We start from the raw sequence: 26,700 nt of genomic DNA on the forward strand, positions 1-26,700 counted from the left end.
CCTCTGACGCCAATTTCCGAGATGCCGCCCGACACGGGCTAATGCGGCTTAACCAAGCATGTCTGCGCGCGCTCCAAACCGTGACGAGGTCTTTGTGTCTGTCTGCCGCCGCACTGTAAGGAAGGAGCCAGCTCACTCGTGACAACGTTAGCCAACATGATGTCAGCATGTGTGTGCGCGTAGAGCCTCTGGATAGATACCTGCTGTGACCCCTTCTCCTCCTGACCTGAAGGTAAGACTCACCCCCTACGGTTTGTAACATCTCACCACCAACCTGAAGCCCTCAAGGGTTGTCTTTTATTCATTTATTTATATTTTTGCAAATACTTTGCAGGCGCTGCACGGTATTTTTAGTGGCTTTCAAACTCATCCACGCAACAGTGATATCCGGAACGGCTTCTAGTAACTGAAGGGGAACTACAGCATCTGCGGAGGAGTGAGGACGGAGCATGAAATGGGAGTTCCCTTGCTGATGTAAGGTAACAAACCCGCTAATTAAAAAGGTCAGACATAAGGCAGCCGGCAAACGAGAGCAGACGCAGAATCCTCACCTGCGCGCATGAAAAATAAAAATCTGTTTGGTTAAGAAGCTTCAAAGCTCTTCCTCGTGCTCAAAAAATAAATAAATAAATAAATTAAATAAAAAAAAGGGCCCCGTCGCAGCAGCCTGGGCAAAACTCGAATCACAACTCCGCGTTGCTGCCATAGCGACAAGCCCTCAAAGCGGAGCCAACGGCGTCGCAGGCAGGCAGGCAGCTCTTTAGCTCGCAGACAGAAATAACTAGCTAACAAACAACACCAGCAGCAGCAGCAGCAGCAGCAGCAGCAGCAGCAGCAGCGGTGGCATGAACAAGCCTTATTAAAATACAAAATGAAGCAACAGCTTATGAGCAACGCCACCTCCAACAATGCTCCGACAGCCACACGCACACATATAAAAAAAAAAAAAAAAAAGAACGGCCCTGCTGCTGCTAACAGCTCAGACATACATTACATAATCACGCATAATCAAGTTTCATTTAAGGCGAGACACTACAGGTGAATAGGGTGAAATTTTTTAACTGTTCGATGTCATCATGAAAGTTCTCCAGTTGATTACTTACATGAACACTTTTTTCTAGTACAGGTTTCCTGTGAATTTATATTTAAATACGGAAACGAGGAGTTATGCTTAAATGTGCGCTCATTTGCATACATTTCCAGAACAGAAATCTGAATAATGGCTCAAGCGAGGTTCAAAATTCTTGTTTCGTTTTGTTAACATATTAGACTTCCAGGTATTTACCAAGAGGGTTTTGAATATCTCTTTTTATCACTTCATAAATCACAAAACACTGTCAACAAAAAGTCCAAAAAAAATATTTTTTACCATGTTTTTAGGAGTAAAATGTTACATGAATCAGGCTCTGAATGATAGATGAAAATATCCCTCTGTAAATACCTGCAGAATATAATTAGGAAACGATCTGAAAAGTTTTGAAGTTGAAGTTTTGAAGTGGAGATGTCTGGCTTAGAGTATGCAGAGTAACTAATTTTGAGAAAAATGGCATTTAAACTTCTACACTGCAAAATCATGTACATTTTTATTGGAAACCTCTATGTACCAAAACCAAATCTACTCAAATCCTTCAGAACATATCATATAGTCATATCAACATGTATAATATCTAATTTATCAGATTAAATTTGAATGAGTTCATTCAAGTGAGAGTCTGAAATGAGTCTGACTTCCCCTCTCCTCTCCTTCATGCGTCTTTTCTTTGACCTTTCTTGCTAATTTGAGCTCTAACTTTCTTCTTAAAAAAAGACTTCACTGCATTTTTAAATGTCCCTCATTGATAAAGACCAGCAGAATATCTGGTCACCTGGACGCCTTTGAACAAAATCACGTTGTCAGAAATCGAGTTAAACTTCAGCTCGGCCTTTCTACTTTCACGATTGGTTGTCAATACAAAGGATATGACCATATTTGGACAGGACAGACTTCTGTAGAAGAAAAAGAGCTTCACAATGGTACCTCATATGCCGGGGTAGAGACGAGGCTGTTTAGAAAGCTGACTTTAATCAAATTTTGGAGTAACTTAGCGGTGCAATATAGACAAAGTGTGGTGAAATTAATACATAAATGTGAATTTTGCCTCATTTTTTTTTTAAACTAGTTTGATATAAGGCGTGTTAATGAAGCAAAATAGAAAAAATCTCAAAATTGGGCTGACACACACTTCCGTCTCAGTGGCCTGTAACCCAAGCTGACTGGTTTGCGCACAAAAAAAAAAAAAATAAAAAATCAGACGCACAACTGCACAATTAAATATGCATGAAGAGCGATGACAGCTATACAACACTGTTCCTAACGTAACGGCAGCACAACGCACACCAGCGCTCACATCTGGGCCCGCTCTCCAAGGCTCCCCGGAACATACGACAGAGTAATGAAGCACAAAACACATACTGTCGAAGCATCTGGCGCGGGCAAGGACGGAGCGGCAGACAATAAAGAGAGGCGACGAGAAAAGTGACGCAAAATGTGATCGGAGGAGGCGGGGAGAAAAGTGTGGGAAACTAAATCAGGAGGTGGGAAGAAGGAAGAAGACGGAGAGATGCACGAAGGGTCAAAAATCTGACTATGACGTGCAAAGTGGCTATAGAGGAGGAGAGAACAGAGGGAAGGAGATACAAAGTAGAGCTTTAATGATGAGAGGGACTAACAATGCCAGAGGAGAGAGGGCCGAGAATAAAAACCCAAACTAGACAACAATAAAGGGGAAATGATAGGAAAGAGTACACAATGAAACGGGAAGAACGCAGAAAGAGGGAGTCAATAAAAACACTAAAAGCAAGAGTGGGGGAAAAAAATAAAGCAGCAATTGCAGACATTCTGCAAACTGACTTTTACAGCTGTTGCCTCAACAGAAGCCACACACACACACACAAACACACACACACCCCACCCTGGTCTTGTCTCGTACCTTTCAGATGGGGAAACGCGTGACGCTTAGAAATTGATTTAACGGCAAAGCAGCGTGACACGCTGAGCTCATCTTATATGGGCAATCACGGTTGGTGCGACACCGAAACTTTCCTGCCAACAGGAGGGGTACTTTCAGGCTCTTTTTGCGCAGGAAAATGCCAACAAGCGTACGAACCGAGCACGCGTGTGTCATCTTCGGTGACGAATATGGCTTTATCTCAGTGAATAAACTCCCAAGGACGTGACTGATGAGGAGACTGACGCGTCCACCTTTTTCGTTGCGTCTACTCTGTCGATAACCGTGCATCTCTCCCCCACTCCCCCCCGGCGTCACAGAGTGTACAATATGCACGGAAGCATGTGCGCATGTGTTTTCACGGTCTTAGAAGAAAGACGAGGGGGGTGTGGTGGGCGAACGGGGGGAGGAAGGGAGAAAAAAAAAAAGAAAGAAAAAGAAATCGATCCATCTTCCTCACTCTCTGCAGTGCTGCAAACCACTGGGTGTGTGCAAAGTGTTTCACCGCGTCTGCATGTGCCCCCCAACTGCAGGGGCGCCACCAAGTGGTCGGAATTAATTCCACGGTCAGAGAGAGAAAGGGAGTGTGCAAGGAAGGAGGAGAGGACTCGAGAATAATTTATGCAACTTCCACAAAGAGCACGAAGCTCCACCGCTACGTACGGCTACATTGGCTCACATTTTCACATCACACACGCAGACAAGCAGACGAGACGCAGGTGCGTTTGTACCTCGCCCTCAATCCTGGGGGGCCTGATGCTGGACAGGTGGATGGTCTTGTATTCTCCGGAGTTGAGCTTGACCACCATGGCGTCAGCGTTGACCACCTGCATCACCTACGCAAACAGAAGAACAGAAAACGGAGGAGGGAGTTGGTTAGAGCGAAACACAAAACTCAATCACATTTCAGGTTCGTTTGTAAAACTCTCTTGGGGATTTACAACCCCCCCCTCGCCCCCACACACAGCAAAAAAAGTCTGCTTTTGTTGAGCAGACTGTCTGAAGGAAAGCTGGGGAGTGCAGGAGCAGGTGAAGGATAAACGGAGAGGTAGAGATCTATTCAAAAAGGTGGAAGGAGAGTGACACTGCAGATTGTGCGCCGTCACGAGCAGAAGGCACGGAGCGAGAGCTGAGAGAGCGGTCCTTGAGTGACTGAGTAAGTAAGCGAGCTAAGGCCTCCCAGCAGGCCGGTGGAGGTTTGGAGGACAGGGCGAGGACGTTTCGCCGTCTGGGGGATTGGCAGCGGTGGGGAGGAAAAGGGGAGGAGGGGGCGAAGAGGGAGGCAGAGTGCAGGAGAAAAAAGGCTATAAGACACAAACGCACCGTTAGAGGTGGACTAGCGGAGCGTCGCGCTGCTCTCCGCGCAACTTCTTGCTGCCGGCGTTTTATTTTGGAGACCTTTACAAGTGTAACTAAGCACACGGGTTAATTTATGTTTGGCATTTAAATGTTATTTCTCTGCCTCAAATGGGACAACTGTAGAATATAGCTGGAACAGTTCAGAAACACGTGCGGATGCTGAAAGCAACAGTTGTCGACGAACGCATTCGTTTCCAATGAAGAAACGACAAAAGCTCTGGAAACGCCGCAAATTAAACACTCAAGGTAATGTGTACTCCTGTGCCTCAACGCAGTCTATATGCACAGAGTGCACTTCTATGTGCCTGTTCCCAAGTCAGAAGACAGATTGGGGGTATAGCGTGATTGAGATGGAGAAGGCGTCCAAACCGGGAGCCTTTAAGTAGGCCACTTGCGAGAAACTGAGAAATCAATCGCCCTACACATGTTGCCACCCACGCGTGCATTAAACGGCCTCGTCATCACTCAAACCGCACTCGAGTTTGAGCCCTCGAAGCGAGCGCCGGCGGTTTTATCGGGGGGGGGGGGGGCCGCACGGACCGAGCCGAACGCGCTCGAGCTGAAGTTCGGCCGCAACGACGAAAACAACCGAAAAAACCGAGAGAAACTTTTTTTTTTTTCCCCCGGCGCATATCGCTGACACAAATCCCGGCGCATGAGGCTCATCGGGAGATTCATTATTCTGCGAAAACAAATCAGACTGCCATTGCATTTGCCACCAGAGAACAGAAATTAGACCAGCCCACATGCTAAATAGGCTGCCCACAACTGCAGCCAAAATACATCATACACTAATCACTGAGCTGAGTGGGAGAGATGCAGAGACATAGGGAGCAGGAGGGAGAGAGACGAAGAAGGGGAGAGGTGTAATGGGTAAGTGCGAGGGGGAGCATGCATACGCACGGAGACGACGCACACACACCAGCCTACACAAATTCGCACTGTAACAAGGTCATTTTGTGGCCTGCCCAAGTAAATAAAGTGCAAGAGAAAGAATGTGGCAGGAGCAGAATAAAAATGGCTCAGCATTTACTGGCTAATTATCAGCCGGAGGAGGCGAGATGAGAGCGGCGAGGGAAGACAGATCAACATGCACCGAGACAGGGGAACAGAAGAGATGGAGCGAGCCAGAGAGACAGAGTGTAATCTCACAGCAAATATCACAGGAACAGAGACAGAGGAAGAGATGGAGCGGTGCAGATAGAAAAAAAAAAAAAAAAAAAAAAATAGAGCAAGAAGTCTTTGGAAAGTAGCTGCCATGAGGGTCGGGCGAGCAGGCAGGGAAGACAAACAGGCTGGCAGCATGACTCACTGGCCTCATCCGAGGCTCCAGAGGTGGGGATCTACTGCCACCCTCTGTCCACGCGCGGCATGACATCTGCAGTGGCCAAGATCAGCCTTTGTGTGTGTGGAGGATCTTGGCCACCGCCAGAGAATGTGTTGGTTGTTACTCCAAACCATTTAGTTGGTTTTAACCTCCAGGGCCGAGCGTGGGTTGAGCCAGGACTCAGATCACCTCGCTCAAACGCAACACCCCAATCCAGCTCGGTTCATCCTCGCCGTGCCGCCAGCGGATACGATTGCCTCTTCAGTGAGGTGGTTTCATGCAAACTAGCTGCGTTTTGACGGCGCGGCAAACACTTCAGCGTTGGCTCCGAGTGGAGAAAATGAATGAAATCGTAGCTGACGGGTGCGGGAGGCTTTAGGTACCAAGAATCTAGACCGACTTTCACCTTATTGCCCTTCAACTTGACGGATTTTAAATGGAGCACAAACCAAATTTATCCCTTCTCATTATCATCTCTAGAAGTGACTTTTAAAGTTGTCTGACCTTGGGCATGTCAGACTTACTTTTGAAAGACACCCTAGTGTCATGTTTCCCTCTTGAAGGATTAAACTGTACTTTATATTTACTATAAGTCTGTAAATGTATTTAAATGACTGCCAACTCTTTTGTGATGCAGCTTTCTCAAGGATTAGATAGACAAATACGCAAAAGGAGCAAGCGTTTCCTGAAAAGCTTGCGATGAGAGGCTGGTGAAGGGGTTTACACCACGTCACCTTTTGTCCATCGTCTCGCAAGTCAGCCGTTACCGGGGGGAAAGAAGGGACTGCTGGGACGCGGCCTACATCCGCGTCTTTAGTCCCAGCAGAGGTGGGAAGAGAGAGACGAGACAGTCAAAAAGGAAGACGCGTCAGCGGGATTGACTTGTGGGGATTGGACCTGCTGCGCCTCTCCACTCTATCCATCACTCAGGTAATAAGAAGTGAAAAGTGGAGTGGACCAAGAGAGGGGAGGAGTGTATGACGATGGGATTGATGGATAGATGTGTCCTTGCGCGAGGCGGTGCATTGCAGTATTGGGTGCCGACAAATGTCACGGGGGACGAGCGCACAGCGGCAATGACAGGCTTGAGTAACCTTAGTCTGCCCGATATGTACTTAGCTTTCGGAGCGGCTCAACCAGCTGCGGGCTCAACCTGGCGCCTTCCGTCACAACTCGCAGCCACTTCTGAAGGATTGTTTTAGGATGATCCAACTTTCACAACACGGCAACAGCAACTTTGCAAGACGTTGGAACACGTTGAACGGATTGGTAGCAATGTGACGAGGGACGGTATTGAGGCGACGACCAATACGTTGACCTCATACTGATGATTAACTCAAAAATACAGGGATCTCTCGGTTGTTCATGGCTAAGAAACAATGTCTATAGTTTAAACTTGTGCTTTAAGTTGATCCTGAAGCTACAGCAACAGCGCATACCCAACGCAGACCATGGTGCCGTAATTGCACCTTCCCTGAAATGTAACTACAGACCACAAGAGATGCGATTGGTCCGCTTGGTGGTAGCACGTTTCCGCTTTAGTATTTCCAGCTGCTTCTCCCCCTCCACAACTTTCTAACTGATTGGGTAACGCATCGAAGAAAGGCGAACTGAAGAGTTCAGAGAGACACAAACATTTGCGTGACTCGTCTTTGGTGGAATTTCGGCAAAAGTTTCAGTTTCCACTGTTGAAGCAGGAAGTGGAAATAAAATTTAACCCGACTGACAAAGAAAACACGGCTCCAACAGTGTTTGGACGGCGTGGTTACAGAGCGAGCCAGACAGACGAGCACACAAGTATGGATTGTCTCATTCTGGTTGTTGATTGAACCCACATGGAGCCGGTAATGGCGTCTACAGTATTTTGGCACAAGGAAAAGGTGGCTCCGTCCAAATATTAACAATATTTTTATGTGTTTGTTGTCTCACTTGGAGACATTTGAGTAAAAGTTAGTATAGAAAAGGTTTTTCTAGTGCAACCATTGACTTAAATGTCCACTAGCGACTAGCTGTCTGCTACAATCCGATGGGCAATGATCAATGTTGCATAGGGGCTTTACATAGTAGGGAGAAGTCACCACATGCCCCGAGCGGTGTCCAATGAGTTGCCTGAAGGCTTTTAATCCAAAACAAACCTCTCCTACTGATCGTTTTGGGAAACTGTGATTACAGGGGGAGAAAGTGTTCCACAGATACCAAAAAGGCATCAAAATTTAACCATCGCTCCAAAAAAAAACCCGAAACAAAATTCGAAAATGTGCCCCCGCAAATGTACTTTTGGTTGCTTCTTTAAGCCCCAACATTCATTTTTTGCTAGCCTTTGTGCAACCCCTCCATCCAACCCCTCTGAGCTCACCACTGAAATGTTCCCTTCCCTCCCACAATGCCCACATCTAACCCCTCTTATTGAAGGAGGCTTCCAAGAGATCTGAGAGCAGCTCACACTGATAATATAAATGTTTTATCCCTTCTCCGGCCTTTTTCAACTGACTCAGGACAAAAAAAAAATTCTACATACACATGGTTTCTTTCTGTGCCTTCTTTATGCGTATGCAGTTTATCAAAATTCATTCTGTAAGCACATTGCACAAGCAACACCTTTTATGTAACCCTCGGGCTAGCCATGAATTTTTCAGGGTCTTAAAAGTTCAGGGAGCAAACACAGACAAAAGAAACTATAAGAAGGCATTAAACTTTTTTTTTCCCCATTCCCAGAGGAATATACAGTATATCAACTGAAGGGAGGCTCCAACTCATCAAAAAGCTCACAGAGAGGACCAGATTTAAAGCTAATGTTTTAAGGTTAGAAGTTGCTTTACTACATTAAAACAACCATTTCATCTCATTGTGACAAAACAGTTTGGCTGTAACAAAATATATCAAGGAGTGAGTCTTACTTGGTTTGAACCCATATATGCTGACAACCAGGAGGCACTGCAACCCCCTCAGTGCTTGATATTGAGGGCACTTCTCATCTCTCGAGGCCCCGGCCAATAACCTACAAAGCTAATATCTGTAGTTCTTGGCTTTTGGGTGTCATTCTGAGTCACTGCTACAGCATGCGCCAGCGATTTGGTCCTAATTTGCCTGGGGATGGCGTCAAGGTTGCTGTTAAGCATTCCTCGTACCTTCACTGATGGGATTTTTATATTTTATTTTTATTCAGTGGGGAGGGGGGAAAAAATAAGAAGTGTCAGGAAAATATAACAAAATGCGCGTGCTTTTGCTGCAAAGAAAATTAGAAATGCCGCAGCAGACGTCAAATGGTGAAAGGAAAGGAAACAGCCATCTTCTCTTTAGCACTGAAGCCAAGTCTTATTCATATTTGGCAATGTGTGCATGACATGCAAAAAGGTTTATACTCAACAAGTTTTTTTTTTTTTCTCTGCACTGTTTAAAAATAAACTGAGACTATGGATAGAAGCGCAAAATCCATGTGGAAGTTAAAAGCCAAAAAAAAGTGGCATTAGGATCAAATTAAGCAGAGGCAGGCGTTCACAAATTGGTCACAGCTTATAAAAGACATTTTAAGACCTCACCTTGGCTACAAACTGTCTGTCCTTCTGGTCCAAGTTGGCGGTGGGTGCCACGTAGTCTTTCCAGATGCGGACCTTGCGCTCTTTAGCCGACCTGGCCCAGAACAAAATCCACATCAGTCAGATAATAGGACAAAAAAGGTTTAATGAAGTGACTATGAATGAACCAGTTGGCTGAAAAACACTTTAAAAAAAGCTCATTAAAGTGAGCAAATGATTAGCCTACAGTCACTGTAGCATGATGGCAGAAAACCAGTATGACTGCAGTAGTATAGAGTAAGGTTGTGTGTCTGATGTTATAATGGATTACATGTGTGTACTTGCACATCTGTCCATTTATCAAATTATCCTAAGTGCTTTAAAAATCAGTGAGTACTTCCAATATTAATCTTGTATTTCGATAAACTGGCTTCCTACACTTTTCTGTTAGCCGAGTAGAATCTGAATTTAATTAAATCGGACAAGACGGCTCGTCACCGACTAAAATGCTCACCGATATGCTTATTAGGAACCTTCAAGATTTCTCTGATGAATGTCCTTCATTTCCTGTGTAATCTTTAGTGTCACACTATACAGCTATTTTAGAAGACATGGCCAAGAAGTTCAGTTTTCAATGAACACTTATTACCTTTCAGCAGCTCGGAGTTTCTCGGCTCCCTGGGTGTATACAGCCATGGACCAATCTACACAGCGGGCAAATCCTTCCTTCAGCAGGAGTTCTGTGATGTTACCATTCTGAGACAAAGGAAAAACACGAACAGTCATTAAATGATAAGGATATTTTTAATGACACTGCGACAACTAGGTGCCGATTCCTGCGGTTTACCGGGTGAAGGATGGTGCCCAGTATGATCTGGTTGGGGCAGCTCTCCAGAATGATCTGAACATCTCGCTGGAGAAGACGTGACTCAGTGAAGAATTTGGCCTCGGCTGCGAAAGGCTCTGGCGTTTCTGTACCATCTGCTTCCCTTTTGAATGTGGGACACTGAAGATAAAAGAAAAAGTTGCCTCAGTCAATACATATCTATGCATTAAAATATGTCCCAGTCAACAGATTACATTTTCCATCCGTCAACCAGCAACTGTAGTCGTTTGTACACGAGCTCTTTATTTCTCTTCCTATCCCCTTTAACCAATGTCGCCTTGCTGAACATGCCATCTGTAATCTGCTTTCAAGAGTGGGAGAAAAGACCAGACAGACATAAGCACAACAGGCACAATGAGGAGCCTGTGAACAATGAGACAAAGAACACCTTGAAATGGATGTAATATCTTCAAGTGGGAGATGAAAAAGATTAGTTATCTTGAGTGGTCCACTGGCAAAGCTGGGCTTGGCGAAAGAGATTGATGGGGAAATTTAGTGGCGCGGATATGACACTGCTAGAACAAACAAACTGAAGGAAGTGACTCCAGGACTACAACACTGGACTGTTAAAAGTTTTTTTTTAATATTGTATGTGACAGCAAAGTTTAAAACGCTCCCAACATGGCGTTTTTCTATTGTAAGTACCTGCAATTAGTCTTTTATGCATTAATTATAACAACTTGCTGCACTCACCCAACAATAAAACATAAATAAATTAATAAACAGTTCATGTGCAGACAGTTAGTGGTAATTACCTTAATACCAGACAGCATGACGGTGACCAAGTAGTAGTCGGGGAGCAGCAAGGCACGAACAACACTGCCGTCACGCACATGCTCGATGATAGCTGAGGGGAGGAAAGAACACGATGTCAAAACGTTTGAGGACACGTCCACAGAAACTTCTGCACCTACTTCTGTAGTGTAGTACATGTTTATGTTCAAGTTTTGAAGAAAAGAAAAGAAATGAAATGGAAATTATTAAAGAATTATCAAAGAATGGGGCCTTTTTCTAAACTTCATTTAACAGAAACCGCACTAGCACCAACATCTTTATGATGGCAATGCTAATTAGTGGCACTAGTGGACTCAGAACTAAACTGGCAAAACCTGTCTTGTAGAGTGCCACAGTTGTGTGGTATCCCACATGGTTCTATGCTGGGTCCTATAAGCTTCCTGTTGGACAGGCAAAACCTGCCTAGTACATCGTCACTGTCATGTGGTATTCCACAGGGTTCTGTGCTAGGTCCCATAAGATTCCTCTTGGACAGATTATTAGTGAGACCAGTCATAATTTTTTGGCCCGATTATATTCAGCTGTACAGCTCCTTTAATTCTCATAAGGTTACTTGTTTACTTGAAATGAAAAATATATATATATTTGATGTCATCGAGAGCTTTAACGCTGACAGCCTTCAGTTAAATGGACCTCAGAAAAAAGCTTTTATAATTGCTTCTGAAAATATAACTCAAAAACAGAGCATTTTTTGTTGCCGAGTTGAGTTTGAGTTGTTGAGTGTTTGGTCAAAAAAAGATTTCGAAGGTTATTTTGAAAACATCTCAGACAGTTTATTTGCTCGTGGTTCTTACAGCTGAGGAACATTGCTAAAGAGAGCAAGGTTGAGATGATAATTCATATCCTCCTTTTCATAAGAAAAATCAAGAAAACCATACTTTTTAAGCTTCTCAACCCATTTTTATGGAAAACTCTCTCCTTATCATTGCAATATGTAGACGCCAGTGACACCTTAAGCAACTGAAACCATTTACATTCAGACAAGCTTTTGGTACCAGATGTTGAGTATCGCTTTTATTGTTATTGCTGTTATTTATCTGTATTTTAAATATGTAACCTCAAATGTTACATTGTTTTTATTGATGTAAAATACTTGACTTTGTATTTGTGAAAGATGAAATACGTATAAATATCACTTAATTATCATACTTTATAAGCAGTATAAACTCATGCTGACCCTAGTAATTTATCTTTGCGAAGAAAACCATATTTTTTGTTTTTTTTTGCTTTGAAATGTATGAAGGACAATTTTCAAAGGCAGATTTTTGGGCAATTTTACTAGCACTTTATAGTTCAGACCCTTCTGTGTTTATTAGGACAGGCTTTGAGGCAAGGTCAATTTATTTGGAAAGCTTTCTGAGGTAACTGCTAGAGGATGTGAGTCAAAGAAATTTCACACCTAAACAGTGTTCTGAGATGGGCTCTCTCGCCGAGTCTAACTTGTGCGCATATATATGTGTGTTTGTGTTTATGGGGAGAGGCAGCAGCTTAAGCGGATGAGAGGGAAATTGGTATTCTAGTTTTCAACCGCAGCAACTCGACGCACATTTAAAGCACTTCATCTGGATTGCTGCTTCCAATTTCAAACTAACCCTGAATGCCTCTCACGAATTGCGAACAAGAAATGAAAGAGGAAAAAAAAAAAAAAATAGACACCCCTTGTTCATTTTCCCATTCAATTAAAGGTTAGTGAAATGAGCTGAGCCGCTGTTACCGGCAGTCGTCTGGAAATAAATCGAGTGGCACATTACACCTCGAGTAGGACAGAGATGAGAGACTGAAGGAATGAGCCGGTGAAGGGTGACGCAATGTGTGCCATTACGGGTCGTGAAGTGGATGTCGAGAACAAAATATCTTTAGTCGAAAACAGTGGATTTTTGACGGAGACTGCAAATTTGGCTTTTAGGAGAAAACGCAGGCTTATGCAAAGTGTAATGCTTTCTCCTTGCGAGTTTATCAGCACACATGCGCTTCCCCCTTCCCCATCACCGCCAAACTCATTACCATTGATGGGTTTCTGGTGCAAGGAGTCGACGAAGTTGCGGGGATTCTCTATGGTGTACTTGAGGTCGCGGATGGTGTGTGTGCCGCCGCCCTCGCTCCACATGCCCTTCTTGGATGACTTTGACTGGTCCTCCAATTCACAGAGTCTGGCCTGCTCTGGGCTGGACACACAAATGAAAGGAAACGTTTAAAACACAATAAAAGTGAGTCATGTAAAATTGAACTCCAGACACCTGTTACAGTGATAAAAACAATATGTAACTGCGGTTTAACGCACTCATGTTTCTTCAGAAACAACCGACTCCAACCTAAATTTTTTAATGCAATTTTTAAAACTAAGAATGTAATATAAATGCAAGTGTGCTATAAATATTTTTCGTCTTTCCATGTCCTCTAGAAGAACTCACTTGCAACCACAGTGTGAAGGCTGTGAATACTGCGGGGAAACCCGACTTCCTCCGTGCTACTTTTGACAGACATTTAAAATTTAAATTCGCAGCATAAATAAGAAACCAAAACAAAATTGCCACGGCAACTGAGCTGCATGAAACCTGGCTACTACTGAAACCTGCTGCTGACTGAACCCGATATTGAAACCTTCGTAGGCAGCTGCATACTGGCTATGGGCAAAGGAAAAAAAAAAAACAGGTGTTTAGGACCGCAGCTCGACTTTAAAGGTACGATGGCTTGCGTTGAACACGGCGTTTAACTAGGTTACAAACGGCCTCGACAAATACGCGAATGTCTCGGAGTGCCATGAAACCTCTTTGGCAACCCGCTTGAAAAACGCCGCTCCGTCTTTTCACAAGCACCAATTAATTTCACACCAGTTAGAGAGAGATACGCTATATCCAATATGCAGAAATGGGTGGATTGTACAGTCAATGCCTTTATTAAGGTTAATGCTTTGAAATTGCTTTTATGCTGGCTGGAATAAAAATTAGGCAGAGTCTAAAGCCATATTTCAATCAGCAGCTTGCAGTTGGAATAATTGCATCGAAAAAGCAACGGCTGTAGCTTTGTAGGTGTTTGCTAATAAGTGCTAATTAAAAATACAGGACAGAATAAGCACAAGATTGATCTGGATCCAGCTTTGTTCAATTAAGAGCTTAATGAAGCAGTGTTCTTAATAGACTGCACTGCGGAATCACTGGTAACCAGCTGATGACAAAATTATAACTGCTTAAAACGTATCAGAGTGTTTTTTTTGGTGAAAAGACAATAACCATGTTTGACAGCTCCTTCAAAGGCGACCACGCAGCTGGCTACAAACGCCACAATTAATTCCATGCTGGCTCCCTAAACTGTGATGCTTAATGCTTTTTGAGGGCCCTTGTACAACTGTAATTATTCAGAACTTCAAATGGCCAGCAGGCTTTTTGTCCCCCCCACCCGCCCAAAAAAAGCAAAGGCTGCCCAATTGGTACAGAACCTACGACGGTGACTGACGCTTTTTTTTTTAAAAAAAAAATGAACAGTGCATAAACTGAATTTTTCACATCTTACTGACTAAAAGAGAAGGCTTTTGGAGAGGCAACAAAGTGGCTCTGAATTAAAATGCCACACACATAAACACACACACGTGGCCGGCTCTCCAGCTGCGTGTTTCCTAATTGGGCTTTTGAGCTCAGGCCCGAAATGCAGTGAAGTTCAGCCCCTCCCCTCCCAACACACTGATTTCGCTACCAACTTCAAACTGAATCGAAGCGGTTTCTTGCTTACTGAGCAACAATGGTGAAACTTTCTGTAAGAAGCCAATAGCGTTTAAGCTACTTAGAATTTAAGTATTAAACGGGGGAACTGAAAGCTACACAGATACATTGAGGGAAACTAAGAAAGCAATCAAGGAGAAGCAGACATTGTAAAGAGGCTGAATAGATGGAAAAACAAATCATGTGCTGAGATTGGTTAAGATAAAAATATATATATATATATATGTATATTCATGTGTGGAGGCGGCTGATAGTGAACTTATCCAAGTCTCCAAATAGACTGGTTTCTTTTTTAGGTCAGCCAGCACACGGCTTCAAATCAAAACACATATTGATGGGTAGGAAAGTGCAAAGCCGAGCAAGTCTGCTGGAGGAACAAGGGCCAAGGAGAGAACTTTCCAATTCCCTTATATTTGAACATGCTGTAGGCTGCATCTTTCATCTCCATGTGTCTCCCTTGGGCGACTAAAAATACATTCAAAAATGTTGAACCTGGGTAAGTAGTTTTAGAGTTCCCTGTGGTCTTTCAACAGTTTGAAGAAGAGCATAAAAAGTCATGTATCTCAGTGTGCTCGATTGGAAGGGTCCCACTCCTAGTAAATGGTGAGGCTAGGGCTTGGCGGTATACCGGCTCATAGCAAATAGGGTGTTTTTTTTTTTTTGTTATGATATGAATTTTTAATATACCAGCATACCGTTTGGAAGGCTGCGCCATGAGACACTGTTTGTCCCCAACTTTAACTTAACGAATGAGGAAAAAAAATGTTGCGCACAGACTACAATTATTACGGTAGCCAGTGGCTTTGCTATTGAGATTACAGAATGAAACTGTAATTGTCCCTGTTTCTTAATTTCATCTTCATTTAATTCTTTTTGTCGTGTGAATGAAGTGTGGGATTATGCTGCAATATTTATTCATCATCACAGTAAAATAGTCCATCCTTCTACTACTGCATTATTCCTTCTCTCAGCTAGTAGAAAATGTTGTCAACACGTGATTATGCATGAAAAAAACCACTGTGGTATGGGGTGATACCGTTAGAAGTTTGAAAAATACTGCCCAGCCCTAGGTGAGGCTCTGATTTATAAAATAAATAAAAAAAGAAACAGTCCATCCTCTAGACATTTAGAGTGCTCAACCAGTGCTCCTCTAGGGAGCCGGTTAAAAAGAAGCAACGGGGGTTATCAGGCGCAGTTTGTTCCCGCATTAATGCAGCTCCCCTCTGATCTAGCGCGCGGGCGTTATATAAACCCATCAGTCAAGACCCTGCGCGTGTTAATTTTTCAGAAGGAAAGGTGGATTCGGTCCAATTTTCGGGGTCTAGCCGTCTCCGCAAATGGATTAACCATTTTTGCAGATTCGGACTAAGTGACAGAGACTGAGACGCAGGACTGAAAAGGAAAGACTTATGAGCGCGTCCCTGTATGGCTCAGCACTGAGGACAGACTTTTTTTTCTTTTTTTTTTTTTACGACTGATCAAGTCAAAGTGAAACTGTCAAATGATGAAGCTCCCAACTGCGAACCAAAAATCTCATCTCTGTGATTAAATAAATATAAATCTGCCTGACGCTGACAGCTGCAATATGAAGGGAAAAGACGCATTTGAACACAGCACGTTATATTTCTAAAGTCAAGAGAAAAAAGAAAAAACGGGGAGAGGGGGGTCATCGGCAGCATAACACACTATAACATACAGGACATGACACATTCACTTGGAGCAATTAAACCAGATTAACAATTACAAGAATTTCATTATGTTTGTGTCACACACATGTCAGGATCATAACTTCAGAGGACGAAAAAAAGGCTCCACATTTTCCATATAAGGTGGATGAAAAAAACAGACGTTCCTGCGTCTACTTTCAGATGGAAACGACTAATAATTGAGTGTGGTAGAGTTCTGCACAGTCAATGCAGATAACCAACTATTGACGATGGACCGTAAATATATAAAAAATATCAGAAGACAGATATCACAAAGAAATCTCCCATTGGTCCGTTGTATATACCCTGATCAGGCATAACATTATGACCACTTTCGTAATATTGTAGGAATTATTGTGCCTCCAAAACTGTCTCAACAGTCAGAGAATGGACATGGGCCTGAGGGTGTCCCGTGGTGTCTGGAAACAGGATGTTGTTAATTGGGGGGGCCTTTAGGTGCTATGAGTTAAGGGGAGGGGGCCTCTGCGGATCAGACCACAGATACTTGACCAGTTTGGGATCTAGGGAACTTGGAGACCAGGTCAACACCTTGAGCTGCTTGTTCCTAAACCGTTTGTGTGTGTTTGGCTGCAGCCATCATGGAGTGTCAATGCTATGGGGTGGGGGTGTCTGGTCTGGTCTACGTGGGTGGTACATGTCTAAGTAAGATCCACACGAATGCCAGGTCAGAAAGTTTCCTGTCCTTTCACTTTTCCGGTCAGTGGTTTTAATGTTATCGTTTATAGTATTTTAAGCCATTTTAGTTCTCAATAAGAGCCAATATATTTTTAATCTCTTCACTGTTATTTATTTTGTGAATATGGTTCTACTTCAAGATGACTCACTTTCCTCAAAAACTGGTAAGAACCATTACAAAAAATTCAAATAAAATACACTTTTTTTTTAAAATTACAGTCTTCCATGTTGCACTGATGAGCACTCGTAAACTGGCCCCGGCCATCGCATTTGTGAACTGGCTGAGCCGAGAGATTTTCTGAACACATGTTTAACTGCGCTGTCCGAAGCCATCATCATTACCCTCACCTCCGCAATTACCATCACATCATAGTTAGCGCGATCAACGTAGCCAATCACGAGGAGTAATGATATCGGAGGGTAGCGCGCCGAGGGACAGACTAAAGCCTCAAGTCCTCGCTGAGTAATGCCCACCCCCTCCTTTTGGCCAAATGATGCCAACTTACACTTAAAGCATCATTTACATTAGTGCTTGTTCTGGGCCATTGCGCCAAATGCTTGAAATGGGTCATTAGTGGCAAAACATTCACATCATCTCTGTTCATGTTGGAACATAGAAATGTAGCAGCATGAGTCAAATTGCTTGTAATGTGTGTAATGTGCAAATACTGCCACTGGGGGGGACATACAGCACTCTGTCATATAGCACTGGGTGTGCGAGTGTATTTAGGGGATTACTGCGTAGGGGCAATGTGGCAGAGAGGAGTTTCAGAGGGACATCGTTGTAGCAGCAGGGTAATGCTGCCACCATCTGGGAAACCGTGGCTCCGTCTCAATTCTCTACAGTCCACCAATTGAGGACTTGTGTATTCAGTCCCCGCAGATTTACCAGTGTTGCAGTGATGTAAGCTTTAGAAAGCAGAACATTACATCATGTGGCTGAAAAATGATTTTCTCACGCAGTGTTGCAAACTTAAAACAAGCTCTCACGTCCAAAATTACATCCAACGCGCCGACCGAGCCAACAGCTTTGGAGGGAAAGCATTTATCAGGATATCAGACTCGCGCTTAATGAAAAAGTTGAGGTCTGGCGTGCCCACGGATCAAATTGTGGCTTCGTGACAAATGCGAAATCTCGCCTCGGTCTTGTTTCGCATGACTAGTCTCGCGAGACCGATCCAAAACATGACACAAGCTACAACTCCGAGAGAACCATCAAGCCTGAAAGCTGGTGTCTGGGTCCTGTGGGTTGAGGGGAGTGGGCCTCTGTGGATCATACCACAGATACTCGATCAGAATTTTCTCGTCTGCTCTGCTCTAGATGGGTGTTCCATGTCCAAGTAACAGTTTCCAGTTTCAAGCAGAACACTGAATTGTCAGAAGATGGTCAATGTCATTTACTTCTCCTGTCAGTGGTCATAATGTCGTGGCTGATCAGTTTATCTCTCAAGGCCTGTACTCATTGGTCAGCCCAGTTACAGTTAGCCACACTGGAGTCAAAATTCCTTTGAAGTCACCAATAAGACAACAACTTCTCCAAATCTAGCTTCTAAGGAACAATCATCATCTTGTTGTGAATAAGCTACCACAAAGCTCAGACTCCACAACCTTCTTCTTTTTTGTCTCGTTTCTGCCCCAGTCAGCACTGAGCAAGGTTACCACTTCCTTAAATGGCAAAATGGTGACATAACCAGTCAACCTTTAAATTTTAACATTACAAAAATTACACAAAATGAAAACTTTCACCAGAAGCTGCCTCAAAATGTCTCAATGTTCTTGTGTAGAGGGAATGTTTTATGTGTTGCAAACATTTCTACCTATACGTACTTCATCTCACGTTACATTAAAGAAGAAAAAAAAATAAAGTCATACTTGTTTCCTCTGATTCCTTCTCTGCGGACTGTGGCAAGGCCCTCGTTCACCAAAGACTCAGCGATGTTCTCCCCTGTTGTGTCTGCAATGAAAAGCCAGAGAAATGCATCAGTTTTACCAGCAGCAGCAGGCAAGGAAAACTTAGAATTACCACATTATGACGAACTATAAAATCCAAATCATTGGTACTGTACCTTTCCCCAGGTAGACCATGCCGTACTCCCTGCCCAGGGCGGTCTTGATCTCCACTGTGAAGCACACTTCTTTGCCGATCAGCTTCTTCCGCAAAAACTCTCTGGCTTGGAAGGCCCATGGCTGCAACACAGACAGGATTAATAGAGCTGAAACTTCCACAGCAAATCAAGTCAGCGAAAAACTGCTCATTGATATCAGTTAACAACTAGTAGAGACATACTGCTTACAGAGACGCCCCATTCTCAATATTTTCTGACAAAATTGTAGCCCCACACAGCTGGTGAACTCTGGGAAAAGGCTCCCTCTTGACTCTTCGCAACCATCAGACAGACATAATGGTCTGCTGTAATGATGGGAAATTAGTATCCACAGCTAGCTGGTTAATGTGTTGTGGAGCTGCCCCCCCATCCAATTACCCAGGGTGAAGTTCAAATGTCCAGTCAATGATTTTCTGCGCCAGAATGCGCCAAATGAGTTTGTAGGTCGTTCTGAGAAGCGCACAGCTGATGTCTCAAGAACTGTGTGTTGGTATTGTTTTTGACACGTTATTGGTCGTCCCACACGCCCTGTCTGTGATGTACGGTCGTATGGTTGCTCTAATAGGCGTTTTAGGCTTCGGAGTCAATTTAACACGGTGGACCTCAATGCCGTAGCGGACGTGCACTTCCACAGCAATTTAACTAAGCGCTTCTCCATTTCTGCAATTTTCAAACCAATTGTTTTGGATCAATAAAGATGGAACAAATCAAGGAAATGTTAACTGAGGAGGTTTAGAGATACAAACAGTTGTATGATTTCGGCAAAAGTTTCAGCCACCATTATTTAAAGTGAGGCACGAAGTAGTAACAAAAATTAACACGACTGGCATGGGCTATGTGCAGGTTACATCATCTATGTCCCACAGACCTAAAGGCGATGATCGGCAGATTGATCGACTGATAAACAAAACTGAAACTAACCGTTTCCCACATAATATCAAAACCATGTCTGAGCTTATCTGAAAAGATTTTTTTCATTTGATAAAGAGGAAAAAGGCATTTCTGACAATGGCAAATTGGAAAGCATATTGAAAGATAAAAAGAAGACATTTGAGTCTTGCACGATTCAAACTGGGACAGATAGGGGCAGCAGAACAGACAGAAGTCTGGCTATGATAAACAACCTGATTAACTTAAAGTTTTCAAAGGTGTGATAAGAAAATGTCACGCTACAGGCGTGTTATCCAGAGCCTTAAATTCTATTGACATTGCTTACCTGGAATATAACATTTGCTAAATGGGAAATAGCAAATTCCAATAAATTTCTTCTCACAACTTTTCAAAAAAAAATAAATTGGAATATGACATCAACACACATGCACCAATATAAATAAATACGTTGTGACCACTCACTTCATCGGGGGTGTCCTTGAGGTCAGGCTGGCCCTGTGCGGCTCGGCGGGCCATGGCTCCGGCTCGGATATTACTGAGATTGATCTGACGCTCTGGGGGTGGGCCACCTCGAGGCTGGCCCCGAACAATGATGGCGCAGCCTGACAAGACCTGAAGAGATGAGAATGAGGAGGAGTTTCAATTGGGGAAAAAATGATTCAGCAGGTCAAGTGTGTGCTTTCGTCATTCACTCATTAAACGCAGGTTGTACCGCCTCTTAAAATCTATTCATCACAGTCCTTTAGGCAATGTAATACATAAATGTACATCTAAAACGTTGTACTTGAATCAAGTGTTAATAGGTCTAAACTCTACAGGAGGATCACACATATAATTTGAAATTGGCGATATATATGTATATATCACCAGTGTATATATACACATATATATATACACTCATACACACACACATAAATTACAGCTGTTTTCAAAAGGCAAAGTCTCAGAAGATGTAACAGGACCCTGGACAAGCGTTGTACAGCTAGGAGGCAACTTCCCACTACACGTTGCCATGGTGACAGTATGTCATTCAAACCCAAGGTGAGATTACGCCACCTGATAACATGGCTAAATACAAAAAAAAAAGGAGAAAAAAAAAAAGGATAACCCACTCTTGGGTTTGACAACCATGGCATTTACGCGAATCTGAGCAAACAGCCTTTATCTGCTGACTCTCCAGCGTGTCTGCAGGGAGCATCACTGTGCGCTGTTGATCTAAGATGTGGGCTAGATAAACTCCAATCACTAGTGCCCCCCGCTAACTGACTAACCCTTTTCCAAGTATGGCCAAAGAGAAGGTGTGTAGCTGTAGGCTACTCACAGCCATGGGGGGAAAAACAAAGAACAAACAAAAGCAAAGCAGGGCAACTCATACTTTTGTTTACAAAAAGGCCAAGCTCCACTTGGACGGTACTACGCGGCCCTGTTTGACTCCCTGATCCCCTGATCCCCTTTCTCAAAGAACAGGGATACAAACTCCTTCGAGCTGAATTCCCATGAATCCTGCAACTTTTCGTGCTGGAAATAATTTCTGCAAAAAGAATCATGTCGATTGCAGACATGCAATGAGACGTCAGCGGGAGAGTCGTCCTCAACCTTTCATGCTTTGGGGTCTCAAAGGCCCACGAAATGGCATGACTTGAATAAACACCACTCAAGGCCTGAGGAGCAGCCGACACATGATCACGATCGACACAGTAATCCCATCAACTCAAGTGTCAATTTCCCTCAAAGGTAATTAATAAGTTGCATCTGCAACTATTACATATGGGTTCATTTCATACACACGCACTTGCCAAAATACAAATGTGAAAATGAACGTGTTTGTATGTAACGGTCCTGCACGAAATTCCTCTTTGTGACACTTAGGCCGTTCAGCTCATGTTTAAACAGAGTAAAAAAAGGCAGCTCATTGAGCGGCACGATAGTTTTGGTGATTTAGCCTAGCCCTCTGATTTAAAAGGTGTTGCCAAAACAACAAACATGGTTCAATAGCACTACAAAGCAGAACCAATCCAAAATGAAAACACAGATTTAGCGCAGGACTGTGTCACTTGCGTGCCTAATGAACTGGCAAGTGACTGTGTGTGTCAGATATTTCCATCACATTGAGAAAAATCTACGCAGGCAGCGGAAAAGATCTATAACAGTTTAACCTATCGTTTCCTTTCAGTGTAATAGCCACACTTTAAGTTTCCTGGAAGAAGAGACAAGTCTGGACCTACTTTAGGTATATTACGCAAATGCATTTCTGGAGTAAATGTGCACTAACTTTATATTCGTGAGTGAACTAGCCACGCTGAAAATATCCCAAAATAAAAGAGGTGTAAGTGACATATGGAAACGAACAGAGACTGGCCACAGCCGAGATGAGTGGGAGATTATAGGGGGCAAAAAAAAGTTGTAGCTACGTGTCAGTTTGCCGTGGTTGGTTTTAACCGGCACGCGGAGGAAATGCTCTGGCTGTGATTTTTACTGAGGGAAAAACAGCTCAAATACCACCACAGTCTGAAACTGTACATTATTAACCTGCACTTTAACCACTCCGGCGTATCTCCGTGGAGCGCACGGGAGATACGGACGGTGATAATAAAAACAAAAACGCTATACGGAACATGGAAGCTCTTCGTGTTGGCTCGTTTGCGCGCGGCCAACAAGATAAAATAGTTCGTTTTACGGTTCTGCTAAACGGAACTGACACGGTGTTGAAACACAGACGAGGAACCTGTCTTGTAAATGAAAGTTATCACGGACTGTGCACAGTCTTGACGACACTATAGCTGCTAGTTAGTTAGCTGAGAAACTAAACATCTGTTAACGCAGCAGCTAACAAGTTACTTCAGTTTCCAGCCAGCTTTGCCTATTGGCAAATATAAATTTAAAAACTGCCAGCGGAATTTAGTCAGCTTAATAACTGCCAATTCTATTTGCATTCGCAGAAATATATAAAGTTTTAATTACTCATAAAGGCAACGAAGTGCCTGGGTCAGTTAATATCAGCTTATTAGCAGGGTAGCAATGTTAGCAACTAGCCAGCTATCGTTAGCAGGCATGCTACCGCCACCAGGTAGGCTGAACGTTCATGACAGTTGTCAGTAACGTAATGTCAGCACTGGCACTGAATGAGAAAATGTTATTTATAAAGAGCAATAAGTTTAGTTGAAGTTCTCAAACAACCGCGGCTTAGTGTAGCCTTCGTTAGCTCTTGGCTAACTGAGCTAACTAGCCGTCTTGTCTCTCTAGACTCACGTAGGGGAGCCCTCACATTCACATGTCACTGTTCCTACCATTTTCACAATCCCTCTTTGCAGAGGAGCAGACGGAGCCGCTGTCTGAGCTGGTCCTGAAACAGATGCCATGTCCACCGGTACGAGATACAACGCTGCTGAGGGGGTAGGTAGCCAGGTGAGGGAGCTGGGACTCTGCGGAGAGCGACTGTTCTAATGAAAGCCGAGAGAAAAAGACTGAACACCGATCAACACACACGTTATACCGGAAACACACTGTGCCATGCGTACACACGCATTAAAAAATATTTCCGGGTCTGGCAGGGGGGAGCAGAATGAATGGGAGCGAACGAGGACGCCTGTGGACCGCGTAAGCAACTTGAAATGAGGACTTCCGGGGCAAGCGCTACGACACGTCAGCATAGCGTTAACACAGCTAATGCTGCATTCAAGGTGCCACGGAATAAAAACTTTTTGCGCCTGAACTTCGCATGATATTAATATCACTGCCGAGAGAGAGATAATGCACCTGCATTCATAAATTGTACTCTTCAAAGTTATGCTATTGAAAAAAACAAATAAGCATTACTTTTTTGTTTTTAATAGTTGCATTTGATCCCAAACAATGTGTAACTTTAACTTTTACTATAACTCTCTTTTATAATCAATGGCTTCCGAATGCAACATTTAACCCTTTATGGGGCAAGGAATATATATGGTCATTTCCACACATATTTTAAATTGCTTCCGTGTGCTTCTCAGTGAGGTTTAGAAACATGTGGTTTTCAGAAGATCAAGGAAACATTCTCAGGTGAAATGTGGTCTTCAAGGTCCACCTCTGCATGAACGCTGAGTATACGTTACCAGTGAGAAGCGGCCTGGTGTCTAATGTGACAATGTGTATATTGAGTGCCTGAATCAGCACTTATGTTCTAATGGTCTAAATACATGTTTACATTTGTTTAAGAGCAGAGAAACCATATATAGTAAGTTAATTCATCTTGATTTTCTAAATGAAAACTTAATTTAAAATAAATATATATATTCTTATACTCTACAATTACAATAACACTCTATGAAACTATTTCATTGTTAAATAAAGTGGGTGCTCTATAAAGGGTTGAAAGGTGAACTTATTTGAATAATAGTTTCAATTATGAGAATCTGGATTGCATTATTTTTCACTTATAGTTAAAATATAATATCTTTAGCTGGCTAAAACACACCATTAATTCATCTGACTATGTGTTCACAGTGTGGATGTCTATAGATAAATCTGACCATAAAACATCTGCATAATATTCCCACACAACTAAATTGCTGGGGCTCTCAGTACAATAAGTAAGAACCAGAAAATACATCAGCAATAAGACATCAAGAATTGTCCTGAAGCCATAAACCATTATTGTCATTGATTCCCATTTTCCAGGGACTAATTATGTTCACCCAGAACGCGTTTGTCTATTTATTCTCTCATAAACAAACATGACTATTATAATGGCACAATTTCATCATCGGTGTTAAAGTGAAATCCGCAGACAGGGCAACGCACCAGATAAAAACGCAGACATATATTTAAAAAGAAAAAACAAAACTGCTCAGTTATACTTGGCAGCTTCCAGATGTGACCGAGAGTAACCGATTGAAGTGTGTCTGTGTGTGTGGGAAGCAAGGCCTTGCTGAAACAGAACATTTGCGCCCAGGGGATCTACTCTAAATATTTGCAGGCCAAATGCGCTGTGAAGTTTTTGTATGCCACGACTCTTTTGATGTGCTGACATTAATTCCCAGAAGGAGTGACTTTTGATGATTACAATGAACTATGTATGAGAAAAAGCAGACGGAGACAATGGGAGAGTGTACGTATCCAAAAGCAAGTGTCTGTTGCAGATATGCACGGGGCTTGACAGAGACGCACGCAGCAACTTGGATTATACTCTACAAATTAAAGTAAAATATATAAAAGGTGGCTTAGTAAGTTTGCCGTTGTGGCTTTCCTTGTTTAGTCACGTTGAGATTGAATAAATGAATAAATCACAGTGTGTTGTGATTCACCTCATTTTCTCACTTATTGAAGTGGCTGTTGTTGAGCTTTTGTCACGAGGTTATAAAAGCATCCACGCATGTTTAACTCAAGTTTAACAGTCTAATTTTATGGTGCCGTGTATACAGGTTTATTCCTGTGCTGAAATACAGATCCACTCAGGTGCTACTGTACATGCTGTACATGCACACATGTATTTGCATCTCAAGTTAATCTTATGAGACCTCCAGGTTGGACATTTTGAAAAATATCGTAACCTTAGAATTTAGCATGTGAATCAATCTAACCGACATCAGATTAACAGCAAATTCTATTTTTCATTTTCTTGCTGATGAATAAAAACTTGAGTTACTCACTTGAGGAGAAATCCATGTGCCATTGTCGTATCTGAGGAAAAAGAAGGAAAACAAACAGCTCATGAACGTAATCAAAACAGAATCAGCTTCAGGCTACATAACATACTTGGTGCAAAATGGTACAATTTAAAAACTCACTCGGTAGGAATCACTTAGAGCACTGCACTACTTTAAAGCATCTACAGCAAATACAGGTTTATGAAAATCAAAGTTTAAATTGCATCTATTCTTACCCATAATGCTAGACTGGTAGGTATCTTGATACTGGCTCTCAGACTGATGGATTAAATGCCCATAGTTCCTTTGGAGTCAGTACTTTTCTTTGCAACAGGTTGCAGGTGTAACTGAACAGAGAGAAACACCACATTGTTCCAAAATCGTCATTGTGCATTTGGCCATTCATTTGGCTGCATTTAAAGCGTGTATTTTATCTCATAAGATTGAGAAATAGGCCTACTCCTCGTCCATTCTATTATTGTGGCATATTACTAACACAGCGTCGTTGTACCCATTAGAGAATTTAGTTAATGTGGTTCATTTGGAGCAGATACGCATGGTAAAGGTTGCTTGCTTTTTAGATTTGTTAATAATGTTCCACAGCCTTGTAACATCGTTTTCTTTCTGTGTCCGTGCACAATTACGCCCATTTTTCGTACACAACAGTTCCATCAATATTATAATTTTTTGAAAATTACAAGTGAAAAGTTGCAACAACTTCGAGGTTTAACAAAATGCACATCACACCACAGTTGACGATGAAATCATTACATATTGACATGTAAATGGAGAGATGGGACTTATATTAGACAAAGACGTCTTTCAGTATTATCAAGATGCGACAACAGTCACAACTGCTAAACTAAAAAAACATCGACTTCTCATGAATCGCATTGATTTCTAATAACAGGGAGGAGAACCCTGAGCACAGAGCCGGCTGTGTTGCGCGTACGTCGGCTCGTTGCGCTTTGGAGAGGTTTTGGTAACCCTTTTACGCGGCCGATTTTCTCCCATTTCTCAGCGCCGTGTCACAAAATAAAGCACGGATATACGTACTTTACGCGCAAAACCATCACCTAGGACGCGTAACTTA

General features: G+C 42.9%; 1 protein-coding gene across 1 annotated transcript in view; it reads right to left on the reverse strand.

The window, feature by feature from the left end:
• Positions 1-23,531, reverse strand: part of snd1 (staphylococcal nuclease and tudor domain containing 1) — a 168,152-nt gene extending 144,621 nt beyond the window's left edge. Inside the window, exons 1-10 of the mRNA XM_047575138.1 lie at positions 23,271-23,531; positions 20,446-20,595; positions 19,054-19,174; positions 18,860-18,941; positions 12,874-13,034; positions 10,830-10,921; positions 10,036-10,194; positions 9,838-9,944; positions 9,213-9,303; positions 3,719-3,823 (exon numbers count right to left, since the gene is read on the reverse strand). Coding sequence (XP_047431094.1) covers positions 3,719-3,823; positions 9,213-9,303; positions 9,838-9,944; positions 10,036-10,194; positions 10,830-10,921; positions 12,874-13,034; positions 18,860-18,941; positions 19,054-19,174; positions 20,446-20,595; positions 23,271-23,342 — 1,140 coding nt within the window. The 5' untranslated portion in view covers positions 23,343-23,531. The remainder of the gene's footprint in view (positions 1-3,718; positions 3,824-9,212; positions 9,304-9,837; positions 9,945-10,035; positions 10,195-10,829; positions 10,922-12,873; positions 13,035-18,859; positions 18,942-19,053; positions 19,175-20,445; positions 20,596-23,270) is intronic.
• Positions 23,532-26,700: the final 3,169 nt, after the last annotated feature.

This window comes from Mugil cephalus, chromosome 22, assembly GCF_022458985.1.
Source record: "Mugil cephalus isolate CIBA_MC_2020 chromosome 22, CIBA_Mcephalus_1.1, whole genome shotgun sequence".
Classification (NCBI taxonomy): Eukaryota; Metazoa; Chordata; class Actinopteri; order Mugiliformes; family Mugilidae; genus Mugil; species Mugil cephalus.